The 22,213-nt window shown below is 39.2% G+C and overlaps 1 protein-coding gene across 3 annotated transcripts in view; it reads left to right on the forward strand.

Annotated features, from left to right (window-relative positions):
• The first annotated feature begins 1,522 nt into the window (after positions 1-1,522).
• Positions 1,523-22,213, forward strand: part of klhl13 (kelch-like family member 13) — a 34,491-nt gene continuing 13,800 nt past the window's right edge. The window contains exons 1-3 of one of the 3 annotated variants that reach the window (XM_070983032.1): positions 1,523-1,585; positions 3,066-3,137; positions 21,426-21,567. In XM_070983032.1, the coding sequence (XP_070839133.1) occupies positions 3,085-3,137; positions 21,426-21,567 (195 nt within the window). In that variant the 5' untranslated portion in view covers positions 1,523-1,585; positions 3,066-3,084. Of the gene's footprint in view, positions 1,586-3,065; positions 3,138-7,081; positions 7,426-17,009; positions 17,082-21,425; positions 21,568-22,213 lie in introns of those variants that run through there. The other 2 variants (XM_070983030.1, XM_070983031.1) reach the window with 2 other exon arrangements.

Raw genomic sequence — 22,213 nt, forward strand, 5'->3', positions numbered from 1 at the left:
ATAACAGTATATGAAATGTTATCATTTTTAGAACATGAACACATAAACAACAACATAAACAAACACTTTTGACAAGAATGTCTTCACATATCTTTCACATCAAGTCTATCCTCTCTTTAACTCCTTGCATACTTAATACCACAAAACTTCATTATGTCCTCTCCTTGTACTCTTGTAACCTGAGAGCCACTCACAGTGATGATCAAAGCATTTAAAAATAATAATATTAAAAATGATACAAAAATAACTGATTGTGAAATGTAATTACATGGTAGTGTACATCAGCCAGAAGTTTCTTTAACTGTCAGTGCAAGTCATGAGGTGAGAAGCGATTTGTAAATTAAATTAGCAGCTGCAGGTCCCATTCATTTGCGCATGCTGAAGGCAGGCACCTAGAACTGTACAACAGCCGACAGTTCAGCAAAATTGCAATTGAATTTTCATCTGTTCACAAGCATTCTTTGTTCCAGATCAATGCATCTGCTGATTAAATATGAGCCTGCAATTTAACTGATGATTTGAGAGGACAAACAAAGGTGGAGGTGGAAGGGAGGTAATTATGAAAAGCACCTCAGTGCATTTTAATGAATGCATACATAAGCTTGTTTTGGTCATATCGTGAGTGAAGACCATAGCTGCATTAATGCTATCAAGCATGGATTGGATATTAATTGCAAAAATAATCAGTCATGCTTCAAGTTATGAACATTTAATTATCCTCAAACACAATTAAATACTGCCAACTAAACCCAAAACTCACATTGTGTTTGGCATCATAGAGTCTTGAACTATCTTTTCTTTGTGCTTTGTGTGTAAAAAAAAAAAGGGAAAAAAAGTATACCTATAGTATACCAATCACAACAATATTATTTAATGGGTGTCAATGGTATAAGGATATTTAAACTTCATCATTAAACAACATTTAAATAGAAATATCAGGCATTACATTGAATGTGTCGAGCCACCTTTCGCCTTTGACATTGTGCTACATATTGCAGTATCTTTACATGAACTTTTATTCAAATGGCACCTTTAGTGTTGTAGCCCACAGATTCATTTGAGTAATTAAGCCTATTTTAGATCACGGGGTTTTTTGCGCAACATTTTGTTTGCATTTCTATACTTCTGCTTTTATGAAAATTATCATATGCCACAGGCTTCAAAGGCACTGTGTGCACTTCCTACAGTAATTACTAAATTGAATGGTACTCCTTATGAGTTCAGACTTTCAGCAGGGAGCCTATCGTTTTCCTCATAACTGCAGGTGGACATTTCGAGGACACCCTCTAAATTACCATGTCCATCGTTTTTAAGCCAAGCACATGTAGACATTTATGACAGACTACAAATGCCTCACAGAAAGACGACTCCTCGGAAGAACCACTTTATTTAGTAACGGAAGTTTTGAGCCAATAAGAAAAGATTGCCATAGTCTTTCACCAATGGAAAGTTTGAATGCTCCTGCTCTCCCAGTAAGCGACGACCGGATTGGATAAAACAAGGAAGGAGGCTCCGGTGGTATAAGTGGATTTGAGGGCTTGGAAGGAAAACAAGGACGCTGGTTAACGTTATCTCGTTGTTGAAGGTATTGCATTTGCTTTTTAAAAGTTTACAGAGTAATTTTAAGATACGTATGGTGATTGAAATATCGTATATACTATATCGAGCTCAACAAATACCATATTGACAATTAGTCACAATCATTTTGTTGGTGGTGGCAAACCTTCCAACCAACCACACTAACTAATAACTAACCCCAACTAACTCATGGTCAGACCCTTTAGGCTCTTGTTAGTTAAGCTAACATAGCTTGCGGACAATAGTAACCATTAACTAACTTGACAGTCGACTGTCCTGATCTAACGTTATTTCAAGCTAGCCAGTGTTAACGTTAAAGGGTTAGCTTGGCTAGCCATGTTAGCTTAGCCTGTTCCCTTTGGAGATGTCAGGACTGTGTTGAGGCAACATGGTCAGAAAATTAGCAAGCTCCCATATGGCAGCAATGCCTCTTGTGACAATATCACCATTCTGTCCGATTAAACAGCAACATTGTAAATGATGATAGCATAAAGCTTTTGCTAGCAAGCAAGTCAGCTACCTCGCGTGGACTTAGTTTCTCCCCACATGTATGTCACTTACGCTAGCTTTAAAAGGACTAACCACACCGACTTTTGTCGGTGTCAGAGCTCAGCATACACCACTTTACAGAGGCAAGCTGCATCTCCATCAATTTTGTGTCACTTTAACGCGTTATAACAACAGGCGCCATGCAGTAATTAGAGAAACTTTCACGTTCCTATGTCCAAATGTGTGTGTGTGTGTGTGTGTGTGTGTGTGTGTGTGTGTGTGTGTGTGTGTGTGTGTGTGTGTGTGTTACCAGTTGCCATTCTTTAAAATAACCACTGTCACTAACCCTCCAACCTTTCTTTCTAGTATTCTGTCTAGTAACACACACGGCAGATATTTTTAGCTTTAATTAGCCTAGTTCTGTGTAAAGCAACAAGTTAGCAATGTGATGCAACTGTCACATTTCAGCAGGGCATGGGGGTCAAGAAACGCCTTTATGCTTTGCCACCTGGCACCAGAATTAGGCCATTTCCAGTCATGTTTGAAATCTATAAAGTTAAGTTATGGTGTCAGTTTGCATTTCATTGACCATTTCAATTGCAGAAAAATAAGTATTGAGATACATGTTTATATCTCTACAACTGTGTGTAACTGGAAGGCATGTGTCTTGTTGTGATCTATAATACAATGATGGCTTTGTTTTCAGTGTGGCCTTAACTTTTAAGCCAGATTCATAAAACTTGAAACTTGCATGACTCATTTCATGGAAGCGGTTTCTCAGTTAAAACACTGAGATATTGTCGCCATTAGGCATCAGCTTGTATCTAGAATAATGTGCAGACTGTGAGACATAAAAAAGCAAGTTCTGTTAAGAATGAATGAATCAAGACTCATCTACATGCAGCAGCTTTATCTTGTTTTTCTTCACTGAGATTGAATGTTTTTTTGGAAGAAATAATTCATACAAATGTTGAAAGTTCTATATTTCTGTTTTTGAGGTGTGGTTTTGGCGAGGGTATGGAGCACCCTGTACACAGAGGGGAGACAATGCCCATCGGACTGCATGACAGGTAATGCACAATGTCCCATATTCCATTATTTTGGTGGCCACTGCGAACACATATAGTGAGTCAATTTAACTGAACGCATTGCACTTTTAGCTCACAAATCTTGTTTTTGCAGTCTTCAGAATGTTCAAGGTTTTCTCCTCACATCTCTCAACATTAATAAGTACAACTTTTTGACCCAGGATAAAAGGTTGACCATTCTTGAAGCGTATACAAGGTAGCAGTTATCAGTCCTGCTATCCGTCCTGGCTAGGATATAGCTTCTACCTGGAATCAGAGGTGTTAATTAGGTAATCCCTGATTAGACCGTAAGAAAGAAAAGAAGGACTGTGTTGCTCAATGACCAGGATTGAGAGCCGCTGCAAAGAGTCTGACCAGAGTCTCACCGAAATTTATTACAGCATATCTGCTTCATTAATTCAGCTGTGGCAGTTCACCTCGCCTCATTGGTTTGTACATATTGTTGGCTAATTTATCACTATTTACCAGAAGTCAGTCTGTCACTCAAAAAGTATCATCACAACCCCCTTTGCCTATTTGGTATGCAAGGACTGAAATAAGATTTTTCACCTGGGCCCAGTGTCATTGCTGGAAAATAAACAAGAGCTGACCCACTGTCCCTACCAGTAAGTCAAATTACCTAACAAGACCTGCAAGTTAAATAGCAATAATCACTTTGCATAATAAGATCTGTATTGGATCATGTAATTTGTTCTGAACTCCCAACAGAATATCAGGGAATGAAGCAAAGTTAGTGAGTAGCATAGACATATCAAGATTATGACCAGCATCCCACACATCACCACCAAACTAAATTCTTTAGTCATACTAATTGCTTGTCTGTGTTCCAGCATTGTCTTCTTGTACAGCTACAACTCAGTTTTTGACCCATTAAAATGACAGATGGGTTGACAAATTTGACTTGAAGTTTTTCTTGGTTTGGCTACTGATCAAGGAAGTCGCAGAAAGGTTAAGTGTAAGACTAACGGGTATCAGGAACATTTTATGTGTGACCTTAACAGAAACGCCTTTTGTGCCCTATTAGCCATGATTGGGTACACCCAAATACATGAATGTCAGGAAGAAGAAATATACTTTGAGCTTATACCACATACTTCCAGACCACCTGCATGCTTCCTGCAGAGGTTCCTTATTTCTGGCTCTCACTTGTTTTTCTGGGATCTAACTTTCTCTAGTAAGCAGTGACTGGTATATTTATGTGGTATTTACTCTGCAATACCTAAGTAGATCAAATATGTCTGTTGTAATTTTTGAAACAGTGCTCACTTTCTTTTGACAAAACAAGGAAGAGGATGGGAGAGACTGTGTCAAAGTTTGTCAGTGGCGTAAATCCCATGCAGTTTTGCAAGTCAAACATTTTCATTTCACAACATAAATCCTTGCCTACTGCAGCTTGAATGTAAGATGTTGCTCTGGTTAAATAGTAGGGCTGCAAATAAGAATTATTTTCATTATCAGTTAATCTGCCAATTACTTTCTCCAACAATGGATTAATCCCTTTCTCTGTAAAATGTCATAAGGGTAACATGATGAAAACTGCCAGTCACAATTTTCCTAAATGGTGGCATATAGACTCATCCCAGAGTTAGACCTGCGTGTTGAAATACCAGGGAAAGGAGCTTGCTTTTTTCTGTCTGTGTGATCCAAAGTATTGGCAAAAGATTGTCCTTTACTTGTGAACAGAATTGTGACTGTGGAGGTGGATGAGACACTACACCAAATGGATGGGAGCGCAGTGTTCAGTGTAAAGCACTCTAAATAATGCAGGGGCAGGCAGAGTGCAGACTGTCTGTGCACAACATAAGCATTTAAGGTTGTTTTCGTAACAAAGTTCTGTGGGCTCCCTGAGAAGAACTGCCCACTGGGGAGCTCCCCTGTGAACTGCATACCTTCAAGGGCTTTTGCACGATCAATAGGAACGCTGAACTGGGGGCCGGTGGTTGGTATAGCAACATCACTTCTGTGTGATATACTGTACAACAACAATTTGACAAACATTTGTCTGTATTTTGTTAGATTTTTTTCACAAGCTTTTTTTTTTTTTTACATGGCCAATGTTTTACACGTTTTTACACAGATTTTTAGAAAATGCTGTTTGTTGGTGCCACATTGTCTTGTGTTCAAACAATCAATTTAGACTCTCCGTTTGGACCAATCACCGTACACTTAGGTCGTTCAGGGTCCCCCTTGTGAGAGTACCTGCTCTGAAGTAGGACTTCAACGAGTCCCTCAAAACGGTGCCCTGGAGCTATGAAAAAGTTCTTCTAGTCCAAAAATAATTACAGCTACTAGAATAATCTGTTGGCTAAGTTAAATGAATGAATGAAGTGCAAAGCATCATGGCATCAGTTCTCCCTCAGTGTATTGCTTTTGTATAATTTGTTGAGTTGTATACAACATATAATCTTTGCTATTCATGAGGGTAGAATTCCCTAAATTCCTTTTAAATGAGCGTCTCTAGGCAGGAAAGGATTGGGATTATAGTATGGCTTCTACAGGCATTAGGGGCGTGGTGTTTTTGGGAGGAGAGTAATACGGTCGAACTGAGGGTAACAGGTGTAGCACTGAGTAAGCTGGGTGGGAGAACGGTCAAGGCCGGAAAGTTTGATGGCATGGTTGTTATGAGGATGGAGCTGTAGGTCGTAGAAAATCTAGGTTCCTTGTTGGAGAGGACAGATGTGTAAAATATGCAGAAATATTCCCTTACACAAGAACATGATATCTGGACAAATATGCATACATCTTTTTTTATACTGACAGAGTCCACTGGAACTGCACCCACGTGCATCTTGTTTAGTGTGGATGATCTGCTCTTAATGTACAGTACACTCTGTTACACATGCTTCAGCTACCGTGCAGACCAGTGTGACCAGTTGGGGCTGAACGGGTGCTGTACATCATTTGCTAGGACTGTTTATATAGTTTCAATCTTAACTTTTACTTAAGATGAACTTGTTATGTTTTGTAGAATTATGAATTGCATCAGAAGTTGCTGTTTCTTAATCTCTTGCACAATAATCCAACAAATCTAATTGATTTAATAAAAGTGGGGCAAGATGATAGGCTTAACTTCTGTTTTCAGTAAGATATGATTTTTTTTCTCCTTTTCTGGTTACTACATTAGGTACAGCGTTGCACCCTCTCATCTGCTAAAACCTTCTTTAATTTTTTTAGACAGATTTTTACACAAAGGGTTTTAATTGGAGAGTTGATGGGGAACCCTGACAGCCTAGGGGTTAAGGCGCCGTTATACTCCATAAGAAGGGCTTGGCGAAGGATCAAACAGCTTCGGAAACCTCCTTTCCTCACACTTTTCCTATGTCACAATTTGGGGGGCTGTGTCTGACAATTTTTGTGGCTTTCCAGAACCGATAAACCAACAGTTATACCAAATCTACACGTGTATATTTTTTGGTAGCTTTGTCACACAAAACACAGTGTCCAAAAATGATATGTGGAAAAAGTCTATGTATTAAGCAGAAGGATCTGTGAGCATTTTTTTTCCCAGTTAATTTGCCTCTGTGGCTCTCCAAGTCTTAAAACTTGAAATACCATGATGTCAAGACATGTGGTGAAAAGATAATACAAATTTAAAATATGTGGCACTTCACTCCTACATCCACTAGAAAAACACTGTATAGCACTAAGCAATAACATAAAAACTTCCAGTTGTAGATTTTATTTTAGGAGATTACCACTGAATGAAATACAATTTTGACTTCCACAGCATCACATTTTGAATTCTATTTTTTTTTTTTTCTTTTCATACTCCTTTATCTTTCAAGTCTTTCCATAGAAAGCTCTGAACTGTAATCATAACTCCTTTAACAAGGTGGCACTGTTGCTTAGCTGCTGGGCTATTCACAAGCCCTGAAAGGGTGATGGGAAGGCAGGGCTTTTTTCCCCTCCTACCACGAGACAGCCCTGAATGCAGCAGGGCAAGTAGTCGTGGTGGATGCAATCTATTGGCTTCTCAGTGCTGCCGCTAAAGTCACAACCCTGACTGTAGCCTGCACTGCCTGTACCACTGTATTTCTGTAGCTGCTGCTGCTGCTGCTCTCCCTCCCCCTAATGGTGTGGGCAGAGTGGGATGGAAGACTGCATTGGAAACCTTTTCATGGAAATGGTCTTTGCTGTTGGTATTGCTGTAGCACCGTTCTGGTGACAACAACATGCCGTTGAAATGGAAAAGCGGTTCGCCTGTCAGCTGGAAATTCCCAGTGCCAGTTCTTAAGACATCCAGGTCCTCACCCCTTTCGCCAGCCTACATGTGAGTAATAGCTGAATAGCGTTCACATTATACCGTTTTAGCAGTATATAAAGAGATGCATTTGTTTGCTTTTTTAGTTTTGAATTTTTTTCTAATTTATTATGACACCTTTTTTTTTTCTTTTTTCTTTCCTTTTTTTTGTTGCAGCCCTAATTAGGCTGAATGCAATTGATCCTTGTAGCGTGTCAAGAGATTTGCCTTGTCCAACATGCATTTTATGGTTCGCTGACAGAATGCTTTGCTCTTGAGCGGAAGGAATCATTTTGCCGCTAGTCTCTGGACATGGCAAGCACCACATCCCCGACTCTTGCCTTCTCCCTGTGGCTATGTTTATTTGGGAACAGGGACTCAGCAGCTTGGGAGGAGCCTGCCTTTGTCAGGATGTCTGGCGTGCCCTGGTTTAGAAGCTATTGTCATCTGCTACTGTTCAGAAGGGGGGGAGGGTAGAATGGAAGTGCTCCTCACAGCCTCTCACCATCCTCTCTTTACCCCTTTTTCTGAGCTCTGCTGAAACGGACAAGTGTCGTCCTTGACTTTTGACCAGTAACGTGGCTTTGGCCTCCAGAGAGTGAGGGCCAAAATTTAGAAAAAACCCAACCCAGTTTACATGGCAAGCTAGGCTAGCTGATAGCCTAAAGGTGATTTCATAGGCTGACAAGGCTTACTTGGATATTTGTTTTCTGTTTTTTTCAAATTTGGATTTCTGCAGTCTCTAGTCATCATGCAGCTTTACTTATGAGCTTAAGAGCTTAATTTTGCTAGTTTTACCAAAATGTTTATTTTGAACATTACTGCATCACAGCCAGAGACGTCTTCACTCTACCTACTGTTTTTGCACATTTTCCTTTAAATGTCCTCAATGAAACAGTTGACATCTGCAACATGGCTAATTCTAAATGTAAAAAATATGTCTGTACATTGACCATATACTGTAGCCCTGACCCACCAAGTAAACCTCACGGAAGTCTTGACTAAATGGTGTCACTTTGTAAGCTCTTTACAAAATGTCATGAACAAACGAAAATGAATGGTGTACTATTGGCACCGCTGACTTGGTAAATGTGATTTTAATCTTTCTTCAACTTGGGTGTTTTAGCTGGAATGCCCTGCTTCATACATACATACACACATTTGAAACCTGGAAGCTATCCAGTATAACCACAGACTTATCTGTTGGCCACTGAGCAGCCTCTCTGGAGCAGGTGGGGGTTGAGGGCCTTGCTCAAGGGCACCTTAGTGGTTGTCGCAATTGAGGGGCACACACAGTTTTTACTTTTCTCCCTCACTCAGATTTATCTAGACAGTCTGTAGATTACCCAGGTACCCTTCCAGTCATTTTAGCTTTTTTTTTTTTTTTTTTGCTAATATTGAGGCATAGGATCTGTAAATAAAAATCTGGTAATTGGTCAAAAATATGTTTCAGTACATTAATGGAAAAACTGGAATTTCTGTCTAGATTCTGCCAATCTTGTCAACGCACATTTGAAAAATTGCAGTCTGCAGATGTGTTGTCTGTACGCTTCATTGTTGTTGATTTGTTTGGGGTCTTGATGTGTAATAAATCCCCATCAAAGTAATGCAGCACAACGTAACAGCAAAGTGGGACCATAGATGCAAAAAATACATTTCTTACTGGTAAATGTTTTTTTGAATGTCATTGACCTCTTATTTTTTCTGTGGCTCTGGATGCATTTTTTTTCACTTATTTAAATACCCTACGGTATGTCTGTAGCAACACACCACATGCTTTCACTTGCTCTGTCAGTCTATATATTTCTATATAAATAGTCGAAGACCAGCCATGTGCTGTGTACATTTCTATGTAGTATACTTGGCTATATTACTTCTCAGATATTTAATCTTGATTAGTTGCAGTGTATCTCAAAACTCATCGTTTTAGCATGTTGACTAGTTTAATCAGTCTTTTTGAGGACTATGACAACTCTCCAAATGAGAGTGCACAGACAGACTGCATCAAGTTTACTTATGTGGCTGTGGACGGTGCTTGCGTGTCTCCATGGAAGATTGTGTGCACATGCTGGCAAGTGAAGCATATTCAATCTTCGCAGCTCCACCTTACTCTGCCCAGTGTGGCTCTGCCCCACCAGACCACTTACTATTTTGAAACGTGCATATTGTAAGATGTGTTTTTAGGCAGGCTGATATTGGGTCCCCAATTATAGGTTACTCTGTGGTCAGGGAGAAGTCACTCTTTATAGGCCCTTTGAGTGGTGCTTCTGTCCGTTTGGCTTTAGAGACATTTTTAACTTGCTATGCTGCTAGGGTAATCCTTGTATCCAAAGCAGCAGAATGATGGCAGACACAGGAGAGACTTTCGGAGTATCAGATGTACATGATGTATCAAGAATTAACATGTTTGTACAATGTGCTCTCCTGTTTTGAAACCGCCCTAATCTATATATAGACTGGTGAAACTGCATGTGGTGCAGATTTCATGCTAGCAAGGAATGGGTAAGGTTCAGTGCTGGTATGGCCCATGCAATAATCTTCAGCTCAGTAAAACGTCATTGGGTTTATGTTTCATTCCACAAAAAAAAGTCCTTGAAATGAATGCCATCCCTCATCTTACAGTGGTTCAGTACTAAGCACTTAATATGTGTGACTGCTGCCTTTCGTAATCACCTCTTGGAGGCGTCATGGTGAGCCAGCAGCCTTAGCTGCGGCAAAGCCTGTTCGATTCCAGTCAGACACTTTTAGGAGATGTCATACCCCTTTTCTCTCTCCCCATATCCCCTATCACTCTTTGTCAACAGTCTCATTAAGGGAAAATTCAAGGAAATCAGTCCCTCTAAGAAAATCTATCAAAGACGCCTTATCTTACACAGTTTGACCTTCATCTTTTGCTTGAGCACATCAGAGTCGACAAGTGATTTATCTGCTGCCGTCCCATGGTTCTTTTGATTTTCTATATGTTTTTGTTTGAAAGAAATGTACCATTTTTTAAAAAATACAGCCTCCTCTAAACATGCTGGCTGCTCGTAAAATGGCTTTAGACTTTACTCAAAGCCACCCAGTCTTTAGAAATGTCTGTAGCACAGCGAGCGTGAAGACCGTAGTTAAAGCCAGTGTGAGCAAATTAAACTCCGTACGGATTGTACAGCTATAGGTAAGGTGAAAGCTTTGAAAGTCTGTTTAACAGATTTTTGTGATCGGAGATGCTTCACATGTCTCATGTGGCTGTCAAATCCTTCTGCTGCTGCTGAATCCCATTCTCTGAGGTTAATGGCCCTTTAGTTTACAGATGTTTCCTTGGAACCTATTACCAACCCAGATTCATTTGTTCGATTGATTTAAACAGTTCATCTATTCTAAAATAATCATCACACAGTTGACTTGGCTGATGACATCACACTGACGGAGAGCTGGGTTCGTCCTAGAGCAATTTCATCCACTTCTGCTTTGAACATCCATTGACAAAAAAGAAAATAGTTAAAAATAGATAAAACAGTGGATTTATACTTTGGCGGTCCCACCAGATGTATGATTTATGTGTGATTTCTGTGTTAATTGGACCCAGTCAGGGATGATATGCCAGCAAAGATGTTTAACTACAATGCTGAATGATTGTACTCTAAAGGGCAACTACAGTTAGAGCACAAATTCGCACACATTATTTGTATACATATTTGAACATATAGACTATTTGTCTTTCTGGGCTGTTTTTGATGTATTGTTTGTTCCCTGTGTCTTCATTCTTACAGCTGGTGCAGTGTGCCACATCAGCTAAAAAGTAGCTAAACTGAAACCGCATGCTCTTAAATGAAGTTATTGCAAGTGAATGATTAATATGCTCTAAATAGATGAGACAACATGATATTTTTTCATAAAACATTTTAAATGGCCTTGCTTAATCATTGTGGTGGAGCTTTTAATTTACCTGCCCGCCCTTTAATGGACATTAAGTTCTTGCTGACTTGTGGCCATTTTGTACAAAATGCAATAGTCACCCAGGGATCATTTATTTTCATTGAAAGGCCGGAGGGGAGGCACAGGCAGTCTGGCTGGCAGAGCATCAAGTGAGTTCAGTCAGGTGAAACTGTCATGTCTGTACTCTCTTTCTCTCTCTCTCTCACTCTGAGTTAAAGTGTGGTGACGTTGGGTTTCCATGCTTAGTTTCATGAGTTTCAGCGCACAGTTTACCAGTCAGTGGATGTGATTATTAAAAAAACAAACAAAAAAAGAGCGTGATGCTTCACAGATTGAGGTTCCTCATCAGATGCATCTTAACAGATTCACCGTGCTCCTGTGTAGATGTCAGAACACAGTGTGGCATAAGAAAGCCCCCTTTAGAGCCCCAATAATAAGTGTGATTTGCAATAATAATAGCACTGCTTGCCTCAAAAAATCTGCTGGGCAACTGGACAGCTGGTACTGTCAAGGCCAGAGAGAACATTTGGCCAAAAATGTGTCATTGCAGGTTTAAAGATTGGATTGGAAAAGCAAATCTCTATCCAGTTGACAGCACAGGTTCCCAAACCTCCTATTTGAGTAGATAATTATGAATCCTGACTCTATCGGCAGGTCAGGTCGGAGCTACCTTACACTTTACCACTTCCATCCTTTCACACTTTGTTGCTTTGCTAGTCCTGTAAGGTTTCTTCCGCTCAATAGATGCATATTGTGAATTCCGAAGTCATAATTGGCCACACATACACGAATGTGTGTCACACCAGGGCAGTCAGGGAAGTGCATATAAACTTCAGTACTGCTGATCTGTATGATTGTGCGAAGATCTGCAACTAATTGTGCATCCCTGTTTAGATAATGACTTATTAAGCCCCTTTGTATGCAAAGCTATGTCTCTGGACTCATTTGAGTCCAGGCAAAATTATGCTGACACTTCTTATTCCCTATTGCTTTGACACGTCTCTTGCCTTTTTGTTTAGGATTCATCCCCTGCTTATCCTGAATAATTCCTCATTTCTGCAGTGATTCCACAGTTCAGCGTGTTTTGTAGCTATTTCTAAAAATGATTATGCAAGCTTTCTTTACAAATTGGTATTATTCTGGCTCTAGTTGTCCTTTTGGTTCGCACATACTCATACTGGGTCATGTTCCTGCTTCCAGCATCGTTCAGGTTGATTAAGCATTCGGTACATGTTGACAGATTGTCTGCTCCACCCACACGCGAACACATTATGAAGCTTATGAAGCTTAACCACGTGCAGTGCTCGTCGAAACTGTGCTTTTTTTAAAACTTAATTTTAGGTACTCATAAATTCCCCAGCCCTTTTTATGTAAAAGCCTTGACCTTTAAGTGTCTTTGAATATAAAGTGCAATTACAGACTCATTATGGCGTACAGACTGCCAAGGTTATTAGCAGTGATTGGGTTAGGACCATGGATAGTTTGTTCTGGACAGAGTGAGCTACCAATACTTTGAAAATGTAAGTGGGCCTAATGCTATATAGTTTGCTTTAAGGTTAAACCTGATCAAAAACATGAGGAGGCTATAGCAGATACAGCTATTTTAATACTATAACTCCCTTTTCTTTCAATTATAGAAGCCTCTCAAAATAACCAGTTTTTCAACAGTTCAGTGACAGCCTATGGTTTCTATTATATTCCATTTTTTTAATGAGAATTCCATGTTCAGTTTCCAGCATTTGAAAGAGAAACTAGTGACTGTGAATAGCACATTGCAACTATCCATTCAGTTGGTTAAGCTAAAGTATTATTAAGGGAAGTGCCAATTTTCACCCGAATGGGCAGAGCAAACAACATTTGTCAGACACATGAGGCGCAGATGTTTGAAATGGTCTGATAAGTGATCGCTTCCTTTTTACTGGAACTCTGTGAATGGAGGAAAAATAAAAGGGAGTGTCTCCGCTGAATAGATTATGGATTATTCTTGTATTCTTGTGCATTAAAAATGGCTGTATTCATTATGATGATAAACATATTCACATTTGCAATCTATCTGCCAGGCCTGTTGTCACATTTTGGATGCACCAGAGTCTGTTTGACGGAATAGAGACGGTATGAGAGAAGAATTGTAAAACCGCGCAACTCCCTCCTTTTCTCTGCCCTACTGCTTCTCGCTGTGTGTGGTGGGAAAAGGGAAACAAGCGCTGCACCCAATTCTCTGAAATGTTGAGAGAATTTCTCACTTTTTCCCCTCAGTTGTTAATTTTTTTCAGTTGAGTTGAGGGGGGGGGGGGGGGGGGGTGTTGGCACTGCGGGGAAGGTGGAGAAGCTTGAAAAATATGCAGCTGCTGAATCTAAGCCTATTTGTACAATGTGATAATCATATGGCTTGTCTCATGCTGTACCTTGATAGGTGCGGTGTTATGTAGGTGTCGAAGTACGCTAATAAGTAAGAAAGATATTTTTTTTGATGTGACATCCACAGACAACCACTGCAAAATTAGAAATCATGTTTTCAATTGAGCATATGTCAAAAAGGCTTAGCAAATGATCACATTTGGTTTCATTTATGTCTTCTAAACTTTTTTTTAGAATCAGCATGTCATGCTGCTATAGCATCGTTGAAATAATAATGTTTGAGGCTGTGGTCTGCTCTGGTACTGATGTATTATGTTGCATTTTATTGGAAAGTGTTTTTAAAATTAAAATAAATTTTTTTTCTATGACTATGAAAGTTGCAGTGTATTGGATTGCATTACATTCTATAGGGATTTCTATTTTCTGCATTTCTACAAACATTACTTGAGTACTACTGCTTCCTAAGATTATTTTTATTTTTCTTTCCCCTCTGGGAGTAGAAGCTGTTCAGCGCGTAGCTTAATTGTGTTGCTATGCTGAGTGATTGAGAAGACTCTTCAGTTTAGGTGTCTGCCATTGCTCTGCTTGCTAGGACAAATAAGGATTTCCCTCCTGACTCCACTCGCATCACTTCAGAGGTTTTCAGAGAGTTGCCCTTGTTTTGTTTCCATGCACCTTGTCACCTTCTCTTATCCCTTTCTATTCTCTAGTGGATGGATTCTGCTCTTGAAGTGCATGTTAGGAGAACACACACCAGACTGTAGTGTATACACACACACACATATGTGTGTGTGTGTGTGTGTGTGTGTGTGTGTGTGTGTGTGTGTGTGTGTGTGTGTGTGTGTGTGTGTGTGTGTATAAAATAAAAAGATGTTGGTGTTGCTCTTTTCTTGCTGCTCTGCCAATCTGCTCTCAGGCTGTTCCTGCATTCCTGTGAAAACAATATGCCACATTAGTCCACTGTAGCTGTAAGCAACTATCAAAATTAAATGAAACTTTTAAATGCCTGCCTGATGCATTTTGTGCCAAATTAGCCTAAGAAAAATGGGCTACAATCAGTTTTTCATTGGCAGTACATCCGTTTATTTTGGATTTCTGGGTTGTTGTTTTTTTAAGATTGTTCTTAGTTCTTGGATATTTTGCACCAGAAACCATGACATTGGTCTTTCAGATGTTGAGAACCTGAAATAGATGAGATTAATGAAGTTTCTATCAATGCATGGCTAAGCATGACAAGACAGAAAAGCTATACGCATTAATCTTTTAAGACCCTTCCACTGTCATCCCAGGGAAAAAGCCTAAAGATGACTTTAGCTTCCTGAACTGTCACTGGTGGAAGGATGTTTTTAAGCTTTGTACTGACATGAAGGGACGGGATAGACTGCCATCCTTGTTTCTGTTACTTCTTTTTCAATCCCCCACCATCCTCCTCTGTTTCTTGAGATTTCCTTTGACTCCTTTCTTTCTCCTAACCCTTCTCACAATCCAAATAGGTGAAAATAAGTGTAGCTTTAACTTTCACTGACCTCAAAATAGGATCTGTCGCAAGGGTGGAGAACCTTTTTCCTATCAAGGTCCATTTCGGGATTTATAACATCCTTCGACTGAATTATTGAACACGCATATCACACTAACTTCTGCAATGGCTGGAACTGCTTCTCTTTGGCTTGGCATTTTCCAGGTTTGGTTTAGTCAGTCTTGAGTGGAACTGAGTCTGTGCAAGAGTCAGTTTTGAAAAGAACTGCTCACAGCAGTAGGTTGTCCCAAGCAGAGATGCAAACTTCAGTGCATGATGGGAAAATTCTCAGATATATGTACAGGTTATAGAACTAGAGCAGAGAGAGCTTGTTGTACCTAACTTTGAACTTGTTGTTGCTTAACAGCTCAATGATTTTTTTTTTTTTGTCATTGAGGCACATCAGCTGGTTCCACATGAAATGGTGTAGCAAATATGCTCATTTCGTCTTTGTTTACTTTTCTGGTCCTGAAACCTCATGTCGTAAAGAGTTTTGACCAGTTTTACTTTATCTGCTGCTAGCACCTTTGCATGTCTTTCACAAATTCTCTGCCTGAATGAGGTTTCAACTTCTCAGCAATTACTTACTCACCACAAAACTTTACTGCATAACATCTTGTTTGGCTGCTTGTTTGGCACTCAGACTCCATCAGAGAGCACATTTGTCCTTGCAACTCATCCAGTTTGGCAGGTTTCAAGCTGTAATGAAGTTCAGGAGGCATTTTTCATCATTGGAAGTGCGTATCCACAAACTAGGTTGAAACAAATTTGTGTGCGTATTTATGAATTTCCTGGTGGACCAGATCAAACTGTCTCGTGGGCCGCATACAGGCGGTCCTGATTGTTGGAAGAAAATATGTAAAATGGCTAAGGCTGTAAGAGCAAAATGCTCTATCGTGAAAACATGAGAAGTTGCTGCAGTTTGAGCTAATTGCAGGTCTTGCTTTTCCATTAATTAAAGCATTAAGACAAAAACTTTTCTGCACCATAACCATAAATATCAAGTGCTGATTTAGTTGAATTAGTACTATGAACGTGCCATCCACACTTCTAATGTGATTATACTGGAAATGTAAGATCAAGTATTGTTTTTTTTTATCAAACCCAAAGATAAAGAGCTTTCATCCTCTCTAATTTCTGACTTCAAACTTCACCTGTGGTGAGTGCTTTATATTTGAACTGTTTGATGAAAAACAGATGAAACTTGAGCTTTTTGTGATCATTTTAATTCCCCCTAATTTAAGGCTTCTGACCTAACGGCATACCCTGTAAGATAAGCAGTATATATCATAATCTATCATTTGCTGTGAGGTTTTATATCCAGTTCATCCTCATTTTGTTGAAACTCATCTCGGGCTCTGTGTTGTGGTGGTGATAGCATCATGCATATCAAATTACTCTGACATTTGTGAATCATTAAACTAACAAAGGCTTTTAAAACATAGTTTATTATGGACAAAACTGTTTTTATCCGTGTATCTGAAGGTTCATCTTAAGTCTTATCTTATTCATCTGAAGTTCTTTAGTAATTTTTATTAGGAATTAGTAAAGAAAAAAGTGCTGAACATAAAACAGACCTAAAATATACCCATAATTGGCGTCATTAATAGGCATTTGACAGGTTAGTAATTTGTGAAATATTCTGAGGTTTAATGAATGATTTTTGCGTTGGTCAGTGCTGAGCTGCAGTAATGTCAGAGTCACAGTTATCTTCAAACATGCCACAGATGCAGCTAGAGATTTGGTCTCTGGTGTGTTTGGGAAGAGCAGAACTTTTATGTGGGATGCTGTAGCTGTTGTCTTCTTTGTTTCGTTCCGGCAGCCACCAACACTCCTTTGTGGTTTGGACAACCCACTCTCTCCTCGCTGCCTGTCCGACTTACCACCTGACGGGGTAAATGTACCAGTACATTGCCTGTGCTGTGTGTCAGTGTGACTGTGACCACTGTTCAAGCCCTGCCAGTTACTCAGCATTTAGTGGTGTTGTTCACAAATTCCTGCTACACTTGATCCATGATCATCTCCTTGTTAAATGTACCTTCTTACCAATCCCATCATCATTTTAAAAATGGTGCTTTATTTAAGTAGTTATCATCAAGATTTGTAAGTAATCGACCTTAAGCATGTGCAGCCTAGATCATATAGTTGTACCTTCTCTTCCTTACCTCTTGTGACAGCAGACATTTGTGTTGTTGTGCTTATTTTGTCTTGTTAATTCATCTTCATTGGTCTTTCTACCTGCTCCTCAGATCTTCTGCAGCATGTGAAAGGAATGACAATTAGATGCCATGTGACCTTCTCTTAATTTTTATCCATCCCATATTCCAAATGTCTTTGGCCTAATTGTTGAAAAAGACTGCAGTTGACTGTTAGTCGACTGAAGTCTTTGTGTGTTCAAGTGCAAAGATGTGAGGCGACGGGAGGTGACGCAAAACATTTGATCAGTCTGACTTTGTTGGCTTTGAGGTTAGCTCGGAGTATCACAGGCCTAAAGTGAAGAGTCTTTGTGAAGACAGGAGAAGGGACGTTTTCATCTCACAATTCAATAAATAAAGTGGCCATGTAACTTTTTCTTTGACTTTCCTTTCACTAAACATGTCAAAACCTACTGCTCTCTGTTTAAGAACAGTGATAATTTTGTTTCTTCACCATCCAAAAGCACAACACTAACAGCTATGATGTGGAAATGCAAATGAAAGCGTTGTTTTTCTAAGTTATGGAGACATGGTTGCCGAGTTATGTGTCCCCTTTGAACGCTGTTGCTGTTCATCTCATGGCTGAATGACAGAGGTCAGCATTTATGTACAACTAGCATAAATCCTTAAAATCATTATCCGGGCACAGAGTATTGATTCAGCCATTAGTCCAAGCTTTATAGCCAAATTTGTGTCTAGATGTGTCTTATTGTAATGACACTAATTTAACATCAAATTTCCCCAGTCCATTTTTGTATTTTGAAAAAGAATCTTGCACACTTTCTCTTTCTCATTATCATATTTAGATTATTTGAAATTAATCTGACATTTCTCTCTAATCAGATATGTCATGCTGTGCTACCTTCACTTGTTACAAATGTTTTTTTTTTTCCTTTATAAGAACTACACATTGATCTGTGTCAGGTGTAGTGTCATTGTAAAGTTCATATATTGGGTCTGATAAGTGGACAAAACATGTTCAGTGAGGAACAGGATTGTTTTCAGTGGAAGTAAAAGAAGTCAGATTATCGGCCTTAAATGTTAATTTCAAATGTGAGGTAGAAGTATTACTTTAACAATAGCTTGCCAAACATTATAATAGCATCTGAAAGCTATGTTTTATTTAGAAATGTTGAATAATGTCCCCTCTAAGCACAGGGGAAATTTGCTTACTAATGGTTAAACCACTCTCCTAACCACAAAAAAAAATCAAGTGTTCATCCATGCAAGGACTTAGAGTTGCTTCATTATATAAATAGTCCACCCAAAAAGCATTAGTCTTCTACATCTGACAAGCACTGCCTGCTCATGGGCCCGTTTGAAGACACACATTTACTGCCATGCTGAGCCAGACATTTTTGTAAAAGAATATTTTATCAAAACCAGGCCAATCTTCATCTGAAAATGAACAGCTTTTAAGTCTCAGATGCCACATTCATTTACTGTATATTGCATGGAAACTAGTTGTAATATTTTAAGCTTCATTTTCATTCACTGTGTGTGATTTGCAGATATTTGTTGGCCATTGTGTCGCGTTGCCCTTCTGTCCGTAAATCACCTCTTACTAAAAACAGAGCAGGTTAAGACACTTTCTAACACAAACCACCCCCATTATTATCAGTCACAAGGCATCCCTTGTGGTGTTACATTAACTTCATCATCTTACTTACAAAAATACCTGCCTCAACTCTTGCTTTTCTGGAAATGCTGGGTTGTTTCATCATCATTTGCTTAACAAATTGCACTCTCAACACCAAGGCCAGCTGCTCTCACTTTTGAAAGAAGGTACAATGGAGCTTGGGATCAAAGTCAAAGCAATACAATCAACATTGTTTGCTTTTGATAAAACCTTAAGAGACAGTTATGCTGTTTATCACGGATGACAAATGTGTTGATTTTGTTGATCTGCAGACTGTTATGATTTGTTACCCAAATGAGCTTCGTTCTCTAGTGTCAATTTTGGCAGCACAAAATGTACCCGTATCCCCAGAGTATTCCCTTTGGGGCCCTGAGTCACTCTTGCCATCTTTCCACGTTCATTCTCTGTGGAGCAGTTAAGTACTTTACATTACATTTCAGTCAGACTGTCCTAGAGCATGAGAATAGCAGAAGAATTGGACTATACAGATGAGAAACCCTAATATATCATGTTCCCACAGAGCAGATTTTGTCCGTAGGCAGTTACACAGTCAACAAACAGAGTTGTGTTATAGTGTAGAATCTCTGGATTTTAAATCAGTTGAATTTTGACACAAAAAAACAATTTACCTCAGTCATCGTTAGCAGTGTCTCTGAAGTTTTTCTCCCAGAGTGCTGAGAACTGAGAAATAATGTGCGTGCATGTATTGTGCTTTTATATTTTTTCCACAATTTTTCTGAAAACGAATGATATTTTTTGATTCTGTGCAGCTCATTTACAAGTTCTTTAATTTCATGTCCTCATTTAACTCAGCCATGTAATGTATTGTGTCTTTGTATGGTTTATTCCACACCCATTTGTGTCCTACTTGAGTCAGAAACACTGAGTGTCATTACATGTAAAAAGAGAAAAACGAGTATTATGGTCTGTTTCTCAATAAGCCTCCACAATAACTTCAGCTTTAACACAATACAAAAATATCGCAGTAGAGCATCAACTTGAAAGGAGTAATTTCACTTTCACCCTCTTACTTATTTTTGGAGATACTTTGGATTAATGGTACTTCTCTGTGATGCACTTTTTTGATGCCTTGGGTCCTAAAGCCTTACCGGTGGCCCCTACGGCCCATAATTTTAATTAGAAAATGCAATGCAGATGTGTTGGATGGAGCAAATGACTTGTAAAAATGCAAAGCTGGTCCTGGGTATGGTGAAAGAGGAAAGGCCACAAGGTCATTAAAATTTGGACAGCTAATCCATTTGCTCGAAAATGGAAGCAGTTCATTATCCAAGGGGCATGAATGTGCTGGTCAGTACATTTTATTGGGAAATTGTTGTTTAAATTTTGATATTAGATATTACAGTGGGAAATGGCTGCATTTATATACAGCTTTCATCCAGAGCACTTTACAATTTGCTTCTCATTCACACGACACACACAAACACACTGATGGCAGCACAGCAGCCTAAATGGAAATGGTCAATTGTGGCACTAAACTAAAGGTCAGGGTCTCACTGAAATACCACAATTCATTGTGTGCGCACAATGAATATTCACAAATTTCATGGAAATCCAGCAAATTGACCTGACTGTAGTGCTAGATTAAAGGTCAGAGTCACAGATATCCTTGGGAATGGTCGTCTTCAGACAAACTGACCAACTAACATCACCATCCATAGCCCCTGCTGGCGCTGTTGCAGCACAGTCATTGTTTTTAAAGTTAAAGTTCATGTGTTCCTTCTTCATTACCTTTAGAATGTGTTGCTCACTCTGTTACTGTAGTTTTATTGAGAGTTAGCCTTGGGTATTTCTCAATTTACAGCCAACACATCTAAGTAAGATAAGATAAAGCTTTAGTGATCCCACGCTGGGGAAATTTAAGATGTTACAGCCAGCAAGTATTTAAAAATAGACAGACACAGTGTCATAGAAGGAATGAACTGAGTATAGATAAGAGTCATATTCATTGCTGATGTTATGAAGAAAAATGTGTGACAGCTAATGTTATCTAATTTATCCTGAGCTCTGATTTTAAAGGTGTTAACTAATACAAATGCCTCTGGGATTTTTCTTTTTTCTTTTTTAAGTCTGCTAATTATATTTAAGACCACTGAGTGACTGTAGTAGAGCAGCAGAGTTCAGTCCCTTGCCCAAAGGCACGTTGGGAAGGGTGGAATATGCTTTTGTCTCTTCCCTTGCCACATTTTTCCCCAGCTGTTCCATCCTCGCAGACCAGCAACTTTTAGGTGACAATTTGTCCAACAATTAGGCTACCACCACCCAATATGTATGTCCTAAAGTGCCGTCACTTCTCTGTCCTACTTTCCATAAGCTAAAATTAGATGGAAACACATGTTTTTGCCATCCTTTTTGAAGTAAAAACTTCTTTCCTTTTTCCTAATAGATCCCTCGTGGAGGACGACGACGCTCACATGAAAGTTGCTCTGGGCTATGGTGATATGGGCATCTCTGCTCATCTTCAGGCATCAAAGACAGGAAACACTCGATTTTTCACAAGCAACACGCACAGCTCAGTGGTTCTTCAGGTGAGGGTTCACACTGACACGTAGCATCAATATGAAGGAGTGTAAATAATGGATGCTGTAGAGCTCTGTCCATGATGTAGTGCTGAATGCAGGCTGGGAATGATTCAGATTTCTTATCACTGTCGAAATGAGATAAAGCTCTATCCAAGTTAATCTATGCCTACTGCAAGGCGACATACTGGAAAACTTATTGAATTTCTTTGCAGTTGAAAAGCTACCTCCACATTTCAAAATCAAAACTTTGTCGAAAGGAATTACAGGATACAGTTTTAATAGCTCACATCATGTTCCAATGATTAACCGAAAGCATTTGGGATTTGGTTTCTGCATAATTTGAAATGAAGAGTGAGCACAACAAGAATATTATGAAACTCTGCTGATCGAGAATGGAACAGAAAAGTCTTGATAGGAGTTGTTGAAGTGACCTACTTTCTTCCCAAACAGTTGAAGCACATAGCATCATATTGATAAAGAACAAACCACTCTCTCCTTGAAGTGTAGTCACACTTTGTCCCATCATCTCACAAAAAGAACAAGAAAATGGCTCCAATGTACCAGAGAGCTGAATAATCTATCAAAAATCCACCATTAAGGAGAAGCAGAAACTGAAACTCTTGATAATGAAAATCAATTGAGATGTATTTTG

This window comes from Chaetodon trifascialis, chromosome 16, assembly GCF_039877785.1.
Source record: "Chaetodon trifascialis isolate fChaTrf1 chromosome 16, fChaTrf1.hap1, whole genome shotgun sequence".
Taxonomy (NCBI): domain Eukaryota; kingdom Metazoa; phylum Chordata; class Actinopteri; order Chaetodontiformes; family Chaetodontidae; genus Chaetodon; species Chaetodon trifascialis.